The sequence below is a fragment of the Convolutriloba macropyga genome, chromosome 2, assembly GCF_964194025.1.
Source record: "Convolutriloba macropyga chromosome 2, txConMacr16.3, whole genome shotgun sequence".
NCBI lineage: Eukaryota > Metazoa > Xenacoelomorpha > Acoela > Convolutidae > Convolutriloba > Convolutriloba macropyga.
In genome coordinates, this window is record NC_134469.1 from 52626942 (window position 1) to 52646061 (window position 19120).

Sequence of the window (19120 nt, forward strand, 5' to 3'; positions counted from 1 at the left end):
ATATTTTTGAGGCTGCTTTTGGAGATTCTGAAGTTCGCTTTTGATTGTTTTAATTTGTTTCTGGTCACCTGCTAGGCAGGCTTAAAAAGGTTTAAAAAAATCGATGAGTTGAAACTTCTATAGCTCAATTTTTCTTCAAAATCTATTTTTTCTCCGAGAATAAATTTTTTTAAGGAGAGAAATTGAACCAACTTAAAATAAACGAAATAGTATTCTAATAAAAATTTTTGTTTAAAACTACCATCGGCACCAACTTCAGTTAACTTCGGAGATATGGGAATCAAAAAAAGTTTTGGTCTTTAATAACGCTCCTTAGTTTTATTTGAGATTTCTGTTTGTCTTAATCGCTTCTTAATTGCCCCCATGGCAGGCATCATTTGACTTCTAATGAGTTATTGTTTCTTTTGTATAGGGGTTAGAACTTGAAGCAATTTTTAAAATTCGAAAATTTTCTAATTTAAAAGTTTTCTATTTCTTCTTCATTTAGTGGACAATTCAGTCGAAATCGTGGCCAAACGGCGTCAAAACAGTATCTGCGAGTGCAAATTACCCAGCCTCCTTGCTTCATATAAAATAAAAAAATATGCATACATTTCAAATGTGTTTAAACATAACCAACTAACGTCGGGCGAAATGCCCTGAAACAACCGGCTGGCTTCGTAACTAGCCACGGTTTAGTGAAGCTAACTGCAAAGAAAACTTTTCAGTCGATATGTTTTTTAAAGTTCATTTTCCGCTACAAATTAAGAAACTTAACTACAACGAAATCATTACAAAGTCAGAATGAATTTGTTGGAATGCTTTTCACACTGTCTTAGCCTATGAAAATCGTATTAGAAATAAGTGTTGTGACTGACAAAAACATTGCAAGGAAAATATTTCGTTTTTTGAGATATGCGCTAATTTTACTTCCGGTTCCAAAAGACTCTTTCTGGGAATAAAATTTTTGGGGTTTTTCGCTAATTTAAACCGATACTGATTTTTAAAAATGTTTAGTTTGTTTTTGTTATGTTAAGATTTTCGTTTGCGAAGAGTTATCACGCCATTTTTTTTAGAACACATGACCTTTTTGTAAACCTTTTTAACCACCACGCAGCGATAGCAAGGCCAGTTTTTCTCTCATCTTTTTTTGCAATCGAAAATGATTTCGATTGTACTTTGGGTCTGTATTTTTGTCATTTTGCATTATTTTCAAACCAATTTAAAAAAACTCTTTTTTCACTCTTTATAAAATAAAGCACAATTATTTATATTCCTTTTTCGGCAAATAGATTTTGATTTTATAGGCTTCGCATCAGTTCCTTACAAAATTGGTTTGACTTTTTAATTTTAAAAAAAATAATTCTTTATGTAGTCGTATGACGTTGAAATTATTTAATGAATATTTTCTGATTTTCTGATTAAGTCTTAAGTCGTTTATAGTGAATTACAAACTCGGTGCAGCTTATTTTTATCTGATTCTATTTTGAGTTTTTAGTAATTTTTTGAGTAAAACAGATAGACATGGCCCTAAGTAATGCTCGCTTGTTTTATTTGATTTTGTTGTTGGTCTTAATCGCTTTTTAATCGCTTTCGTGGCAGGCATCATTTTTGGCTTTTAAAGAGTTATTGTTTTTTTTGTATAGGGGTTAGCAATTTTTAACTTTTGAGAATGAAGCAATTTGGGGAAGTTGAAGCAATTTTTAAAATTTTCATTTTTAAAAGTTTTCTATTTCTTCTTCATTTAGTGGACAATTTAGTCAAAATCTTAGCCGAGCGGAGTCAAAACTTTATCTGCGAAAGCAAATTACATAGCTGACCTGCTTCATTTAATTTAGAAAGGTATATACATTTCAAATGTGTTTAAACATAACCGACTTACGTCAAACGAATTGCCATCAAACGACCTGCTGGCTTCGTCAGTAGCTAGCCACGGTATAGTGAGGCTAGCTCCAGCTCACTTGAAGGGGCCTGGAGCACAGCGGGGGATGGTGGATTCGCCGGGGGGGGGGTAGATGATGCATCGTCGGGAGGGAGTCTGTGGCTGCACGGGGCCCTTACAGCCTGAACGATCCGCAGGAATGGGGATTGGGGGGTTGTGGGGTTGTGTGTGTGTGTGTGTGTGGGGGGGGGGGAGGGGGTTAGGGTGGTCAACCTTTGAAACTGCCCTTCACACCATAAGTATAAGTTTCCAAAATAGTTTCTGTGGATCGCATACTTGGAGACTAGTGAGCTGAAAAGCTCTAAGAGCACTTAATGCCCGCTGGGCGCTACCTGTTTATCCCGTTTTTGAGGACGAAAAGTCAAATGGATGAGATGAAAAATCAGTCAAGCAAAAAATCGAATTAAAATAAACCGACATGACTTTTATAATTGCTACAAACTTCGCTTGAGAGCAATTAAAAAGTAAGAAGATGGAAATTTCGGGACATTTTTAAAAATTCATTTTATCTTTGAGAAATAATAAATGAAAATCATTTTTCAAAGACTCAGGTTATTTTTCAAGATCAGTGTATAATGATTACTCTCTGTTATGTCTCCGCAAAAAATGATTCAAAATTTAGGGTAGCATTAATTAATGCTACCCTAAATTTTGAATCATTTTTTGCGGTGACTTAACAAAGAGTAATCATTATACACTGATCTTGAAAAATAAACTGAGTCTTTGAAAAATGATTTCCATTTATTATTTCTCAAAGATAAAATGAATTTTTAAAAATTTCTCAAAATTTCTATCTTCTTACTTTTTAATTGCTCTCAAGCGAAGTTTGTAGCAATTATAAAAGTCATGTCGGTTTATTTTAATTCGATTTTTTGCTTGACTGATTTTTCATCTCATCCATTTGACTTTTCGTCCTCAAAAACGGGATAAACAGGTAGCGCCCAGCGGGCATTAAGTGCTCTTAGAGCTTTTCAGCTCACTAGTCTCCAAGTATGCGATTCACAGAAACTATTTTGGAAACTTATACTTATGGTGTGAAGGGCAGTTTCAAAGGTTGACCCCCCCTAACCCCCCCCCACACACAACCCCCCAATCCCCATTCCTGCGGATCGTTCAGGCTGTAAGGGCCCCGTGCAGCCACAGACTCCCTCCCGACGATGCCTCATCTACCCCCCCCCCCCCCGGCGAATCCACCATCCCCCGCTGTGCTCCAAGCCCCTTCAAGTGAGCTGGAGCTAGCCTCACTATACCGTGGCTAGCTACTGACGAAGCTAGCAGGTCGTTTGATGGCAATTCGTTTGACGTAAGTCGGTTATGTTTAAACACATTTGAAATGTATATACATTTCTAAATTAAATGAAGCAGGTCAGCTATGTAATTTGCTTTCGCAGATAAAGTTTTGACTCCGCTCGGCTAAGATTTTGACTGAATTGTCCACTAAATGAAGAAGAAATAGAAAACTTTTAAAATAGAAAATTTTCAAATTTTAAAAATTGCTTCAACTTCCCCAAATTGCTTCATTTTCAAAAGTTAAAAATTGCTAACCCCTATACAAAAAAACAATAACTCTTTAAAAGCCAAAAATGATGCCTGCCACGAAAGCGATTAAAAAGCGATTAAGACCAACAACAAAATCAAATAAAACAAACGAGCATTACTTAGGGCCATGTCTATCTGTTTTACTCAAAAAAATTACTAAAAACTCAAAATAGAATCAGATAAAAATAAGCTGAACCGAGTTTGTAATTCCCATATTTCCCAATCCTATGCCAAGAGTCAATTTCCCAATCTACTTCTGTAAAAACTGATTATAGTTCTTACTTGTCTAGCCTTTCTAGGGAGTAGAGCTGTGAGCAGAGCCGTATGTAGCAATCTTTGTAGTACCACACGGTGAGAGGGTTCCAGTCAGTGACGAGGAACCACTGTCTGATGTCGAACTTGGTGTCATATATGAGCAGACACCTCTCTATGTACTTCTGAACTACAATTTTACCCTCTTTCTGTGCTGGGTTTGGGGTGGAAGACACCATTGATAGAATCTGAGGCAGTTGCGTCTGGCAAGTGATTCCTATGAGCAAGATATCAATTAGTACAATGCGAGTTACATCAAAAGGAAAAAAGTTTTTCCGAATTTTGAAGGAATACAAATGTCCGACCAGATTTATATTTACATTTTACAGTGCTTTACAATAATAGTGAATTGATTTTCAGAATCTAAGGACATATTTTGGAATAAATACAAACATAACACTCGAACTGACAGCTTATCAATGGGCTTTGAAAAGCCTTGTCAAGTGACGCCTTGAAAAAGTTTAAAGACAATTATCAAGGACGCTTCGTTCAAACAGATCAATTCAAAAATGTTCGCCGCATTATTTCAGTATTGAGAACAGCAAAAAAGAGAAACATAGGCGGCAGATTGTCGGAAAAACTGCGAACTAGACTTGCGTGCCATATAATATAGATAGAGACAGAAACAGAAATATAAGTTCATTTCACTGACACACTTTCAATGACAATATGGAAACGCTTGTTAAAGATCACTCCGGGATATTTTTTTATTAGAGGCCTTAACTGCACATATGAGATCCCTTGAGTTTAAACTAATTCAAAATGAACTTAAGTTTTAAAACTCAAGTCATTTTATTGAGTGAGGTAAGTCAAGTATGATCAAAATCACGTAACTAACTGAAAAATTTCTATCAGAGAGAGAGAGAGAGAGAGAGAGAGAGAGAAATGACATCACGGGCAAAAATGAAGTTAGAGAGAGGAAGAATTACGTCAGAAAATTTGACGTTTTCAGCTTTGCGGTGTGAACAAATATAAAAGACGAAAAAAGAGCGGAAGAGGACGAAGCAAAAAACATCGCCACAGAAGAATTCCACAAACAACACGAAGAGTCCTCTCTGAAAAAAATAACTTTTAAATTAACTGGTACTAACAAATGGAACCGCAAAAAACTAAAATAAAATCATTTTTTGAAAAATATTCCAAAAAACCAACTGATTTAAAAATGGAAAACGCAAATTATTCCTGCTTATAATACAAGAAAAAATTACTACGAAAACAGCTTTACGGAATTGGAAACAAAAAACTGCTCAAGCAGCAATGTGCATGCAAGCTATGTTAGAATGTGAAAATTTTCTATCTTCAGAGAAAAAATCAAACATTGCTAGATAAAATTGTTACAAAAATTATCGACCTCTGTAACTCTTCTCTGTAAAAACAACATTTTTTACCAAAAACGGTAATCATTTAAAAACTCAATAAAATTTTTGCAGTAGTAGTTTGAAATCCCAATGAGCAGTTTGTAGAAGACAGAGACTGTCAAAAAGATAAGAAAACGAATTCGTAATTTTTAAAGTATAAATTTAAAAATCAAATCGGAAACTCTAAATCATTATCAAATCAAAAACAACTGAAGCAGAAAAACACGGATTTTTTTATTTTAAGCAACCGAGGCAAAAAATGGCATACAAATTGTCATGTCTCATTATGAAGTGAAAACAGTTCAGTTTTGAAAAACAAACATTAAAAGAAAAAAGCCGATAAATTGGTCAAATTTTTTGACTCAATTTCAAATGCTCATTACCAAGTAAGAACTCAAATTATATAGAACTAACTAATAAAGCTAAGCTAAAATCCCTCACGAGCTACAAAACAGCTTTCTAAAGAGTTTTACTGGTAAAGTACTAGAAAAAAAAATAAAAAAAACTTGGACAAAAACAGCCAAAATGTTATTAGTTTGTGTACAAATTTATAAACATAAAACGACTATTGTCAGAAGAATTGCTCTCAAACGTCAGTCAACGGAGTTTAATCAACGGGCTGTAGCCTATATAATTTTTTTCAGTTCACAAATAGTTGATCACGCCGGGATTTGAACCATGGACCTCCCGATCCCTCACCAGAAGCACTGCCCACTCGGATATCAGGTCCTTAGTGTTGATAAGCTGCAATCGATTTTATTTTAGCAACAAGGTTCACTTCGGATTGAGAGCAATAGTGATCACTCATAAACGCAGAACGAAATTGTGAAAATGTCACTTGAGAAGTCAAAGAATGGTTGTATAAAAGCGCAAGAAAAAAATGAAAAATTTGCAGAAAATAGATCAACACGTGTACAATAATTGATACGAAATTCGTTTGAGATTAAACAAAAACAAGGAAATTTCACAGCAAAAAGAGGCATTCAATTAATAAATTATCAAAAGGACGTTGCCGTATTTACTGAGCTCTCACAAAGGTTCGCTCAAAGCTAAAAAAAACTACCGAAATTAATGGAAAAATGCCAAAAACTCACTAACAACTAAAAAAATTTGAGCCATTGTGGCGATTGAAATGCAATTTTTGGCGCGCAAAAACATTGCGGTCTCAATTTTAGATTTCTTCATAATCAAGCAGAATCGATAAAAATTTATTTTCAAAGTCCAAAAGCTATTCACTCTACAGCGTGCATAATCAAATAGTTCTCTGGCTCAAAAAAATAGTTTAGACAATATTTTTACCCATTTTCGCTTCTAGGTCAAAACGTCGTTTGAACAAATAGAACTTCCAATAAAAGAATCCTTAAAACCAATGCTCTTCTTCGAGTCGAAGAATAACTAAGAACACCGCTATATGGCCCTGCTCAGCTTAAAGCTTTGCAGCTATAACAAATATAAAAAGAAGAAAGAAAAGTAAACAGAGTAAAGTAATTTTTAAAGAAATCAGTAAACATAACCGACTAAAGTCGAGCGAATTGCCCTCAAACGACCGGCGAGTGGTTGGCTTCGAGTAGCTAGCCACGGTTTAGTGAGGCTAGCTTTAAAGTATTTGAAAGGGGCGTAAGGTGAGCGCAGCAGGGGTGCACTGCAGCGGGGGTGCAAACATGGATTGGGTGGACAGATGTGGGGCGGTGGCTGGGTGGGTGGGGTGTGGGATCAATTTCTAAGAACCGCCCTTTCACATCATAACTATAAGTCTCCAAAACAGTCTCTGTCAAGTCTCCAAAACAGTCTCTGTCTGCAATTGAAGACTAGTGGGTTGAATGGCCCTAAGAGAATTCAATGCAAACTGGGCACTACCTCTTTATACCGTTTCTGAAGACTAAAAGTCAAATGGGTTAGACCAAAAATCGATCAAGCGCCAAATTGCATAAAAGAGACAAACAAGATCAATATATTTGCTACAAACTGCTTTTGAGAGCAATTACCAATGTTTTTTTAGAGTACTTGCTAAGTCATTAATGATGAAAACATTTCAACTATAATTCACCGTTAAAGAGGATTACATTTGATGACACTACGCCACATAACAGCTGCTGAAGTGCCGCATCAAAAGAGAGAGAGAGAGAGTGTGTGAGAGAGAGAGATAAAGCGTACACAAGAAAGAGAAGGAAAGGAAACCTAACGGACAGAAAGAGAAAGAGAGATAGTATAAGATAGTATAACAGTGAGAAAGAGTTTTTCCAAGACAGCTTCCAACTCTGCAGCTTCTAGTTTTCTAGCGTTGTAAACAAATCATATAGAAAAAAATGCAAAAGGCAAAATTTAAAAAAGTTTTCAAATTCTCAATAAAGTAAGTTCAGAACCACTTTTTTTGTCTCAAAAGTTCTGTCAAGTAACACATCTTGAAAACTTACAAATTTTCGTTGGCCAGTATTGGTCGATAAACTCTGCAAAGGACGAAAGAACTGAGAAAATTTTGGAAACAATTGCAAAATTTAACAAAATCATGCTAAAATTCAAAATATTAAAACCTTAAGAATCATTCATTTCATTGTCTCAAGAAACTATTCATTATCCCTGTTTAAAGCCTGAGATAGTTTCACTGACTCGTATAGATCTATACACTTGGAACAATATGAAAATTTCCCAAAGAAATTCGAAGAAATCCAAAATTTTTATTCAATTTTTCATCCCAATTTTTATCAAACTCTTTATCCAAAATTTTATCCAAAAGTTACTAAAACTGGAGTCATAAAAGCATTGATCACCACCCCATTAACTCTAAAAACTAAGCAACCGCTTTTTATCAAACCTTGGAGGAGGTCCCAGGGCCCCTGGTACCAAAAAAATTTCCAAAAAATGATAAAAAATGCAAATAATTTTTAAAAATTCTTAAATTCGGGATATTAAAATCTTGAAAAACATTCCATTACATTTATAATTTATGCAGTAACATATTCTCAAAATCTAGAGGAATTTCCGTTGCTCTTGAGGCTAAAGAAATCTAAAAAAAAAACAAAAAAATTCAAAAACAAAAAATTGCATGTTTTATTTAAACAATGCTAAAACTTGTGATATTAAAAAGTTGAAAATTAATCCATGACCAACAAAATTTTTCCAGAAACTTTTCATCAAACCCTAACGGAGCTTTTTCTACCATTGAGGCTCAAAAAGCCTGCATAATAAGTATAAATGTCAAAAAATTGAAAAAATGGCAAAAATTGACAAAGAAGGCTAAAAATCGTGATGTTAATTAAAATAATGCAAGACATTCCATTACATGTAGAAATTATACAATAACCTATTTTCAAACCCTAGAGGAGTTTTCTTGCTGTTGAGGCTAAGAAAACCTAAAAAACCTATTCCATGGACAATAAAAATTTGTCAGTAGCTTATTATCAAACCCCTTAGGATGTTTTCTGGCCCTTAGACTAGCTAGAAACGGAGGGTGGACAACATTCACAACATAAGTATAAGTCTTCAAAACAGTTTGAGCTGAAACAGAGCTGAAAGGCTCTAAAAGCACTTAATGTCCGCTGGGCGCTACCTGTTTATCCCGTTTTTGAGGACGAAAAGTCGAAAGCGTCAGACGAAAAATCGGTCAAGCGAAAAATCGCATAAAGAAAGACCGACAGAACTAATATAATTGCTACAAACTTCGTTTGAGAGCAATTAATAAATACAAAATGAGTGATAATTGCCTGGAACCTAACCATAATCATTTGTTATTTAGGGGAGCTGAATTCATTTATTTAAGTTAAGCTTGTTGTCAGGACTTATTAAATGAGGAAGTAAAGTGTAAAAGGGGGTAGAAAGGAATGATGAAAAAATTAACTTTAAATTGGAGACTGTAAAAAGGGCAAGCCGCTCAAGCGGTAATTTGTGAGATCTATAAGTTATTGCCGTTGCTGTAGTTTCTCACGAAGTTGCTTCTTATAGTACAATCTGCCCCATAAATTTGTCCCATATAATAATATATTCCAAACAAGGCGGCTCGGTAAGGTGCGATGGCACATAAGGTTCCGACCCCGCCCATCCACAATTTTGGCATAATTGTCTACCAAATGAGGAACAGATAGAAAAACCCAAAAATTATTTTTTGCGAATCCCAAAAAAGCCCAAGTCTTTTTCAAAAAATTCTGTATGAACGATAAGATAGCCTCCAAAGCAAATAACTCAGTGGAGTAAAAATTGACGCATTAGATTGCTGTAATATGTCAATATTAAGAAAGCGAGTCAAGACGAACAGCAAAATCAAACAACAACAACAACAAACATTAATTACATCAAAAAATTTGTCCCTCTTAAAAACTAAATTTAATAACAGTCAACATACCGTCAGATAAACCGAAAACTAAACAAAAATAACTTATAAATCACCAGAAAACATATGCGACCAGTCCATAAAAAGGTTTGGTAACAATTATACAAAAAAGAACAAACAGTAAAGTAAAAAAATTAACTTACTTTTTTGAAACAGTTAACTTCAAAGTAATAAATACCATTAAGAATCAATTAATATTACCACAAATTTGCGATTACCACTGCTTCTATAGAAGGGCATTAGGACCTGTCCTTATTCATTTTTTAAAGCGGCTAAAAAGAACAACAAAGAACAAACAAAATTTCAATTGAAACTTGCCAGAAAACGCTGTCAAAACCGTCAAGCCAAATTTCGGCACTCAAAATATATTTGATTGCGCTTTCTTCAAACAGCTATAGTGTAGTACGTGGCCATTCATTAGTAAGACTAGGTAACAAGCAGACAAAAAAGCGAAGTGCTAACGTATGTAATACTTTTAATTTTTTTTCGAAACAAAATTACATTCAATGTCATGAAAGGCATTAATTAAAAAAAGAGCTATTTAAATAGGGTCGTTTATTCGTGAAAAGGAAGCCCTGGAGACCTGTAATTATCCAGAATATTTCCTGCATCTACAAAAAGAACGTCAAATATGACAAAAGTCAAATTAATTCACTTTTTTTGTGAAAAACCGGTGTCGAAGCCAGTAAGGTCATAAAATTCTTTTAAAAAAGATTTTGGGACACCAATCCCTTTTATTCCCTTAACACCAATAATGTCATATTTGACCTGCAATTAACTAACGAGATTAGGTAACAAAAAGAAACATAAAAAGAAAAAAATTGCGAAGTTAAAAAGTTTTTTTCTAAATTTTGGAAAACGATTGTTTTCAAAGTCTTGAAAGCCAACAGCTATCCACTAATATCAGAATATCGGTTCTTCTATTCTTCCATGATAAGCCAATGAAAGCTATCACTATACAGGAAATTTCATACGACCGAAACGACAAAGTATAAATGACAGTTAGAGACAAAATTAAAAAATTCAATTGATTTCTTCAAGAAAGAGGCGTCGAGGCCGTTAAAACGATAATGTATATCTTTCAAGATTTTATTATGTTCAATTGTGCCTTATTCTGAATGCTAATAAGGTGACATGAGAACTGTCAATAATGTGATAATGTGACAAAATTAGAAAACGTGAAAAATTGGCAAATATCAAAACAAACAAAAATCTGAAATCTTGTAGTATCAAAGCCAGAAAACAATAACTTCAGGCTTAAAACTGCAACTGAGAATAAATGTTAAATCAGTAGGAAGAACAAGCAGTCTTTCTTTGCTGACACTAAGCTGGAAGTTGAACAAATTAAGAAAAAATAGAGGAAAAGTTAATTAAGCCATTATTTATTGAAAAGTCAATTATTTTAAAAAGAAACGACCATAAACTTTCAACTAAAAAACTAAATGCATTAGCTTGGAGCTGCGTAGCAAGCGAATTGGTTGGACCTATCACTCCTGAGCTTTGATTTGATATGTTCTGTTCTTTATTATTAAAAAAAAGTCTTTTTTTTTAAAAAAAAGACCGACTGATTACAACCCGAATTTTTTTTGCATTGTAACAATACAAGAATGGCCCAAAACTATCCCTGCTAATACTTATTGTCCGTTAGGAACAATTGATTTTTAGAATTTTGTAGATATAGATAAATTGTTAGTTGAAAACTCAAAATAAATTCTGCATTTTTGATAATCAACGAGTAAAGTTAGTAAAAAACGGCAAAGTTTTAATTACAGTGCACTCTCAGCGGACTCTGGAGTATAAATAGCCCCCCTCTGAGTCTACAAAGATTGTATGAGTGTTGTTTGGGGGTGTACTGTCGGTGAAGATAATGTGAAGAAAAACAACGTGAATTCACTCTTCTTTTCTCAGAAGTTTAAACCTCGATAACTCCCTGTAGAAAACAAAAATTAAAAAAATCTTTTTAATTCCATATTCTACGCTGGACGAGCTTTCTAATGATACCAGTCTCAACTCTCTACGATGAATATATCGAGCGACGAAAATTCACGGAACCAAAAAAAAAACATAGCAGAACAAGTCCTGAAATACAATGCAAAGAATTGAATGAAAAACTCAGACGTACTCTAACTGATCAGCAGAACACAAACAAAATCATCTCAAAAATTTGAGAAAATAAAAGAATCAAAACTAAAAATATACTCATTGCTAAAACTCGAAGCTTTTAAACCTAAGGCAGAATTTTTTCCCTTTAAAAACACCTATTTCAAAAACATGTCCAATTTCAATTTTTTTTTCTGAAATCGGTCCAGTATTATATCTGCAACACCTGAAAAATTTTCATTGGCCCTTGAAGATCGATTGACTCGAAAGTGACCAAAAAATTTAAGAAAAGAAATCAATTGCAAATAATCAGAAAATTTTGCTGAAAATCGTGATATAAATATCTTCAGATTCCTTTCTGTGTCTCTAGGTCTCTAGAGGCTACCCAGTAACCGAATTCCAAGCTTTAAAAAACTCATTGGCTCAGAGATCGATAGGCAATAACTTTTAGAAAAAATTTCAAACTTCAAAAAAAAATCGTTCTATTAAAATGTTGAAAGCCATTCAATTGCCCCTAGCAACTATTTAATAACATACTGACAAACACTGGATGAAGTTACCTGTCTACTGAGACAAGAAAAAATAAATATAATACAAAAATGTTTTGAAAAAACCCGAAATTGCAAATTTTATCAAAAAAACATCCAAAATTCGAAAGGTTAAATTGTTGAAAACAAATCCATTGAAACTAAAAACCATGCAGTAACTTTTTATCAGAACGTGGAATAAGTTTTCTCGCACTTGAGAATGGACGAATATCAAAAACTGACAAAAATTTCAGGAAACCTTTAAAAAATTGCAGATTTTATCCACAAAATGCTAAAATTCGAGACATTAAAATGTTAAAAAATCTTCCATTGTTACTAGAAACTATGAAGTGCCCTATTAACAAAACTTAAAGGAGACTGCCTGGTCCCTGAAGCTTGAAAAACTAAAAAAAAATTGACGAAAATTTTCAAAAACCTGAAAAAAAATGCGAATTTTGTCAAAAAAATTGCTAAAATTTGTGATATTAAGAAGTTGAAACCTATTCCATGGCAAATAAAAATTTTTCAGTAACTCATTATCTAACCCCTAATGAGGTTTTCTGGCCCCTGGGACTCAAACAACTTGAATAATGACAAAAAATGTCGAAAAAAATGAAAAAATTGCAAGGTTTGTCAAAAAATGCTAAAATTCATGATGGCAAAAAGTTGGAAACCATTCCATTAACACTAGAAATTATGCAGGAATCTATCATCAAACCCTTTATCAAACTCTAGAGGAGATTTTTTGGCACCTAGGGCTAAAAAACTCAAAAAATGACAAAAACTTTCAAAAAACCTGAAAAAATTGCAAAAATTAGTATCCTTTCGCGTGTTTGTGTTTGTAGTACCAAAACTTATAGCTCATAAAATGGTCATAACAAGCAATTTTGTGACGCAAAAGACCTTATTCAACTTTTTAAAACTTCAACCTAAGACTAATTAAACAAAAAAAACCCAAAAAAATTACAAAAACATGAAAAATTGTACCTTTTGAGCCCAAAAACTCCTAAAAATGACCTTTCAACCTTAAGTTAAGGCCATCCCAGCAGCTGCACCACTATTAGCACTTGAAGGACAACTAAAGCCCACTTTGCTTTGGGCCTCTAATGAAACTTAATGCCCGCTGGGCTTTACGTTTATCCCGTTTTGAACGATCAAAGTCATTGAAAAATGTGTGAACACATCTATAGGAGTATATAGTTCCTCCCCCCTCAAGAGGGTCGGAACAAAAATGCCAAAACATGCAATTGACCCTGAATATGGTCATTTGGATGCCATTACTTTATGCCCTGTTTCTTATCGTGGTCATACCTGTTTTTATCGAATGATTAACACTATAGTCAAGGTTCGCAGTATAACCAGTTGGAACTGCTAACGACATAAAAATCTCTATAAGGTACCTCTTCCTCTGGACAGTGCTCCTGGTTTGCATATCCACATGTTTTTCACCCCATCAACGTCTGTCATCGGCCGAGCCAATCTCATTCTGGCCAAAATATTTTCACATGCGGCAGCTGTTGTAGATGGGTGAGTTTTCCCTCCACTTGTGTCCAACACTGCACCTTCACTGTAATGAATAGAGAAGGGAATAAAGAAACTAGCTGAATCACCTTTCTATAAATGCATCACCAAATAGCATCAACATAATAACATAGCCCAGATTACCTACTATAGCTGCGGAACAGCTACAGAAATGAGTCGATGAAGCTATAGTTATGGATGCTGTTTAAGAAACTAAAAAACACATAAAAATGTCAAAATGATGTCTGTAAAAAATTCAGCTACAGAAAACTTATCACTTGGTCACAGGAAAAAAACACGACGTGTAAAATATTGCAACGCCAGTTATTATGCCTCTAAAAGTTCCCTTTAAACTGAGCATTTACGATTGCACATGAGCGTTCGGTTATAAAGGTTTGTAGTGCAGATGGGTGGGTGGGGGTGGGGGTATACAGGTTGTGAAGAAACTAGTATCGAAGAGAAGAGGAACTGCTCAGCAACTCAGTGCCATTAGACTTTACCATTTTATCCCATTTCTCAAGACGAAAAATTGGCTGTACAAAAAAACTACAAAAAAGACCAAATAGGTAGTAAGAAATAACACTTAACTAAAAAAATAGGAAAGATTTACTTTGCGGACAAATTTAAAATGAGTCTCATAATGGATAAAAAATTTGAATATTGGAAAAATCATTGGAAAAGCATAAGGGAAAAATCATCGAAAATTATGACTGTTAATTAACCAACGTGCAAATCAGTCAAAAATTAGCTCAAAAAGGCATATTGGAACAATTTATTGCTGATTCATTTATTTAGAGCAACACGAGAGGGACACACAACAGTGTCGCTAGCTAACGCATAAGATAAGCACATTTGATCACCTGGCCCCGCAAGACCCAATCACACCTCCAAAGCATGTGGAACTTGAAACTAATCCATAACAAGCGAGCAAATTGTGACAAATGATCAAGCTCAATAAAGTTCGTGCTCTCTTAAGTCTAATTGGTTAATTTAAAATTAGGACTCCTGTTCGGCTAATTTTCACTCTGTATTTCCCTGGAGTCCTAGCAATCATCAAGCAAACCAAAAAATTTTGTATGGCGTTTCGTCTTTATAATTTACCAAAATTTTTAATATTTCGACATTTCATGAGCTTGAATTTTGCTTGTAAAAATTAAACTTCCTTAATACTTTAATTAAGACATACAGGAAGAATTCCAGAAGATAGTTGCGACCGATTTCTATAACCCGATTGCGATTGAAGAACAGAAAGCAACGGCGAATGGTTGGCGCCTGGCTTGGGTAGTGGCCAGCTTGGACTTAGAGATAGTAGCAGGGGGAGGGTGAAACGTTTGGGGGTCAAGCAATAGGAGGGGGACAAGCGATGTGGGGGAGGGTTAGGAGGGCTGAACAAGAAGGAGTTCAAATCATAAGGTTGAGTAGGATGGACGGCAGAGTGTTGGGGAGAGGGAAACTAACTTCTTAAAACAGTTTTGGTGAATCCCATACTTAGAGACTATTGTTAGAAGCGTAATGCTCTAAGAAAGCTGCCCAGTCACCTAATGCCCTCCGGGCTTTACCTGTTCATCCCATTTGTGAGGACGAAAAGCTATTAGGGTCAAACGACAAATTGGTCCAGCCAAAAATTGCATTAAAAAAGACCACTGGACTAGTATGACTGCTTCAAACTTCGTTAATTAAAACTTACTGATGTATTAACACATTTTCATATTTAGCATTCTTTTGATTTCACTTCTTATTAAGACAATTTTTTTTGTCTCTTAATGAGAAGATACATAGTATAGTCAAAAACAATTAGCATTAGAGAAGATTACTCAGACAAAAAAGTAGCAAAAATCAGTTAGCGAGAATTTAAAATTGGGCTTTATGGGTGACTGCAATGAAAAAAAACACGGAGCAAAAATTGCATGACTATCCTTATAAACATCAAAATTGCTGATAAACCTCTAAATTAGAATAAAACCTAGATTACTAACGAAAAAATTGGTAACACTATCGATATAGTCCTTCAAATTAAAATAGCCCGTTCAATATTTTCAGCTGAATACAACATTCCAAACATCAAGACTGCTTAAAAAGCTGCAATTGAACAAAAAAAATTCGCTCGCTTTCATAATATTTTGTCAACATCAATATCTCGCTCTCTCTCAAACACAGTGGCAAAAACAAAAAACAATGTCTATTCGCTTCACTCTCCAATTTTGTTTGACACTCAAGCCACTCTAAAATTGTTCGCGCGTTTCAACTACTGCTCGAAAATTATTTCCCAGAAAAATAACTAAATACGAGCGGCGTAGGATAATAGCCGACGGCTCGATTTGATTAGGCAAAGCTAATTTTTATAGGCAAAATTTTTGTAAATGGCAAAAAAAATTTCTCTAACATTTCGTAGAAGGTAGGCAAAAACCAATTAAAAAATTTTTAGACCTACTTCAGACTCCTCTTTGTTTTATAAAAAATACTCAATCTGTCTCTTTGATGAGCAACTGCTACAGTATAGAACTTTAAGCAAAGTCATTGAAAACTGAAACTAGCCTGAAGAACTTAAAATGATTTTGCGTAAAATGTTTTAAAAAAGAGAGAAATAAGGTAGAAGGAAAATTTTTGTTCGAAGTAAAATAAACAGGATCTTTTTCACTTGTGCCCCCAGTATAGTGAGTGCATATTATTTGCACCCCCTCCCCCCGACGCACGTGCCATTTTTCTACATAATGATTTAACATGTAATGGTAAGGTCTCTGTAACTGAGTGTGCAACGTACTGTGGGGCACAAACGGAAAAGATCAGATTGGGTAATTTTATAAAAAATAACCGGAAGTATTCCAGAAACAAATCGAGACGTTGTTTCGGCGACAAAAAGACTAAGTCTTGAAAAAAACCATGGAAAATGAAAAAAAAGTCTGATTTCTTTCTTACTGAATTAAAAAGATAGAAAAATTCAATTAATTTCTCATGTTTTATAACTGCACAACAATTGGACTCCATTTTTGAACCAAAAGAAGATCACAAAAACGCTTATATAATAAAAAAAACCCGTAACAGGCACACGAATTCATCCAATTGCTAAAAAAATTCAAAAAATGAAGCAGGCAGACAAAAGTGGGGTAATAGGCCTCTATTCCCTTCTCAGTGACTGCATTGAAAAAAAACACAGAGCACAAAATGCATGACTATCCTTAAAAACAGCAAAATTGCTGATAAACCTCTAATTTAGAATGAAACCTAGATTACTAACGAAAAAATTGGTAACACTATCGATATAGTCCTTCGAATTAAAATAGCCTGTTCAATATTTTCAGCTGAATATAACATTCCAAACAACAAGACTGCTTAAAAAGCTGCACTTGAAAACATCGCTCGCTCCAATTTTGTTTGACACTCAAGCCACTCTTAAATTGTTCACGCGTTTCAACTCCTGCTCGAAAATTATTTCCCAGAAAATTAATTAAATACGAGCGGCGTAGGATATTAGCCGACGGCTCGATTTGATTAGGCAAAACTAATTTTTATAGGCGAAATTTTTGTATAAGGCAAAAAAAATTTCTCTAACATTTCGTAGAAAGTAGGCAAAAACCAATTAAAACACTTTTAGACCTACTTCAGACTCCTCTTGGTTTTATAAAAAAATACTCAATCTGTCTAAAAATTGTCGCTATGATAACAACTTACAGCACACCGGTCAAAAACTTTTCGTAAACAATGAATAGCTCCAGCGTTTTCATTTAGGTCCGCCTCCAAAGTACGCAAAATTTGTTCTGGAACTTTTTCGCACCCCTAGTTCTCAGTTTAAGAACAAAGCAGCAAGGTTGTTTTTCAGATCCGATTTTTCTCTTGCAAATTTTCCTTTATGTTTCCGATGATCACAAAAATGGTGTCATAGTTAGGAAAGCAGGTTATAACACTCAACCTTCCACAAAACTGTTAGGAGTATTTTTGAGCAAACGTTTGCGACTGAAATGGTAATTTTTTGTATATTTTTCTTACGTTACAGCATACTCTAAATATCATGCATATAAAAATATAAAATACTTAATAAGTAAGCTAAGCGATTAGTGGCTCTTTCGTCGTGTCGAGAATTGTAATTACTAACTGTGCCAGTTTGTAGTAGTTGTTAGTGAATCCATGCCACTCGCTCTCCGTAGCACCTAGGAACTTGTCTGGACCATAGTCCAGATCCGGCTCATCCAAGTTTCCAACATTCAGCTACAGAAAACTTATCACTTGGTCACAGGAAAAAAACACGACGTGTAAAATATTGCAACGCCAGTTATTATGCCTCTAAAAGTTCCCTTTAAACTGAGCATTTACGATTGCACATGAGCGTTCGGTTATAAAGGTTTGTAGTGCAGATGGGTGGGTGGGGGTGGGGGTATACAGGTTGTGAAGAAACTAGTATCGAAGAGAAGAGGAACTGCTCAGCAACTCAGTGCCATTAGACTTTACCATTTTATCCCATTTCTCAAAACGAAAAATTGGCTGTACAAAAAAACTACAAAAAAGACCAAATAGGTAGTAAGAAATAACACTTAACTAAAAAAATAGGAAAGATTTACTTTGCGGACAAATTTAAAATGAGTCTCATAATGGATAAAAAATTTGAATATTGGAAAAATCATTGGAAAAGCATAAGGGAAAAATCATCGAAAATTATGACTGTTAATTAACCAACGTGCAAATCAGTCAAAAATTAGCTCAAAAAGGCATATTGGAACAATTTATTGCTGATTCATTTATTTAGAGCAACACGAGAGGGACACACAACAGTGTCGCTAGCTAACGCATAAGATAAGTACATTTGATCACCTGGCCCCGCAAGACCCAATCACACCTCCAAAGCATGTGGAACTTGAAACTAATCCATAACAAGCGAGCAAATTGTGACAAATGATCAAGCTCAATAAAGTTCGTGCTCTCTTAAGTCTAATTGGTTAATTTAAAATTAGGACTCCTGTTCGGCTAATTTTCACTCTGTATTTCCCTGGAGTCCTAGCAATCATCAAGCAAACCAAAAAATTTTGTATGGCGTTTCGTCTTTATAATTTACCAAAATTTTTAATATTTCGACATTTCATGAGCTTGAATTTTGCTTGTAAAAATTAAACTTCCTTAATACTTTAATTAAGACATACAGGAAGAATTCCAGAAGATAGTTGCGACCGATTTCTATAACCCGATTGCGATTGAAGAACAGAAAGCAACGGCGAATGGTTGGCGCCTGGCTTGGGTAGTGGCCAGCTTGGACTTAGAGATAGTAGCAGGGGGAGGGTGAAACGTTTGGGGGTCAAGCAATAGGAGGGGGACAAGCGATGTGGGGGAGGGTTAGGAGGGCTGAACAAGAAGGAGTTCAAATCATAAGGTTGAGTAGGATGGACGGCAGAGTGTTGGGGAGAGGGAAACTAACTTCTTAAAACAGTTTTGGTGAATCCCATACTTAGAGACTATTGTTAGAAGCGTAATGCTCTAAGAAAGCTGCCCAGTCACCTAATGCCCTCCGGGCTTTACCTGTTCATCCCATTTG

General features: G+C 34.8%; 1 protein-coding gene across 1 annotated transcript in view; it reads right to left on the bottom strand.

Moving 5' to 3' along the window:
• The window catches only part of LOC142334929 (protein monoglycylase TTLL8-like), a 35382-nt gene extending 16941 nt beyond the window's left edge, over positions 1-18441 (bottom strand). The window contains exons 1-4 of the mRNA XM_075383258.1: positions 18406-18441; positions 17693-17805; positions 13482-13648; positions 3743-3989 (exon numbers count right to left, since the gene is read on the bottom strand). Of these exons, the coding sequence (XP_075239373.1) occupies positions 3743-3989; positions 13482-13648; positions 17693-17805; positions 18406-18441 (563 nt within the window). The remainder of the gene's footprint in view (positions 1-3742; positions 3990-13481; positions 13649-17692; positions 17806-18405) is intronic.
• Between the last annotated feature and the right edge of the window lie 679 nt (positions 18442-19120).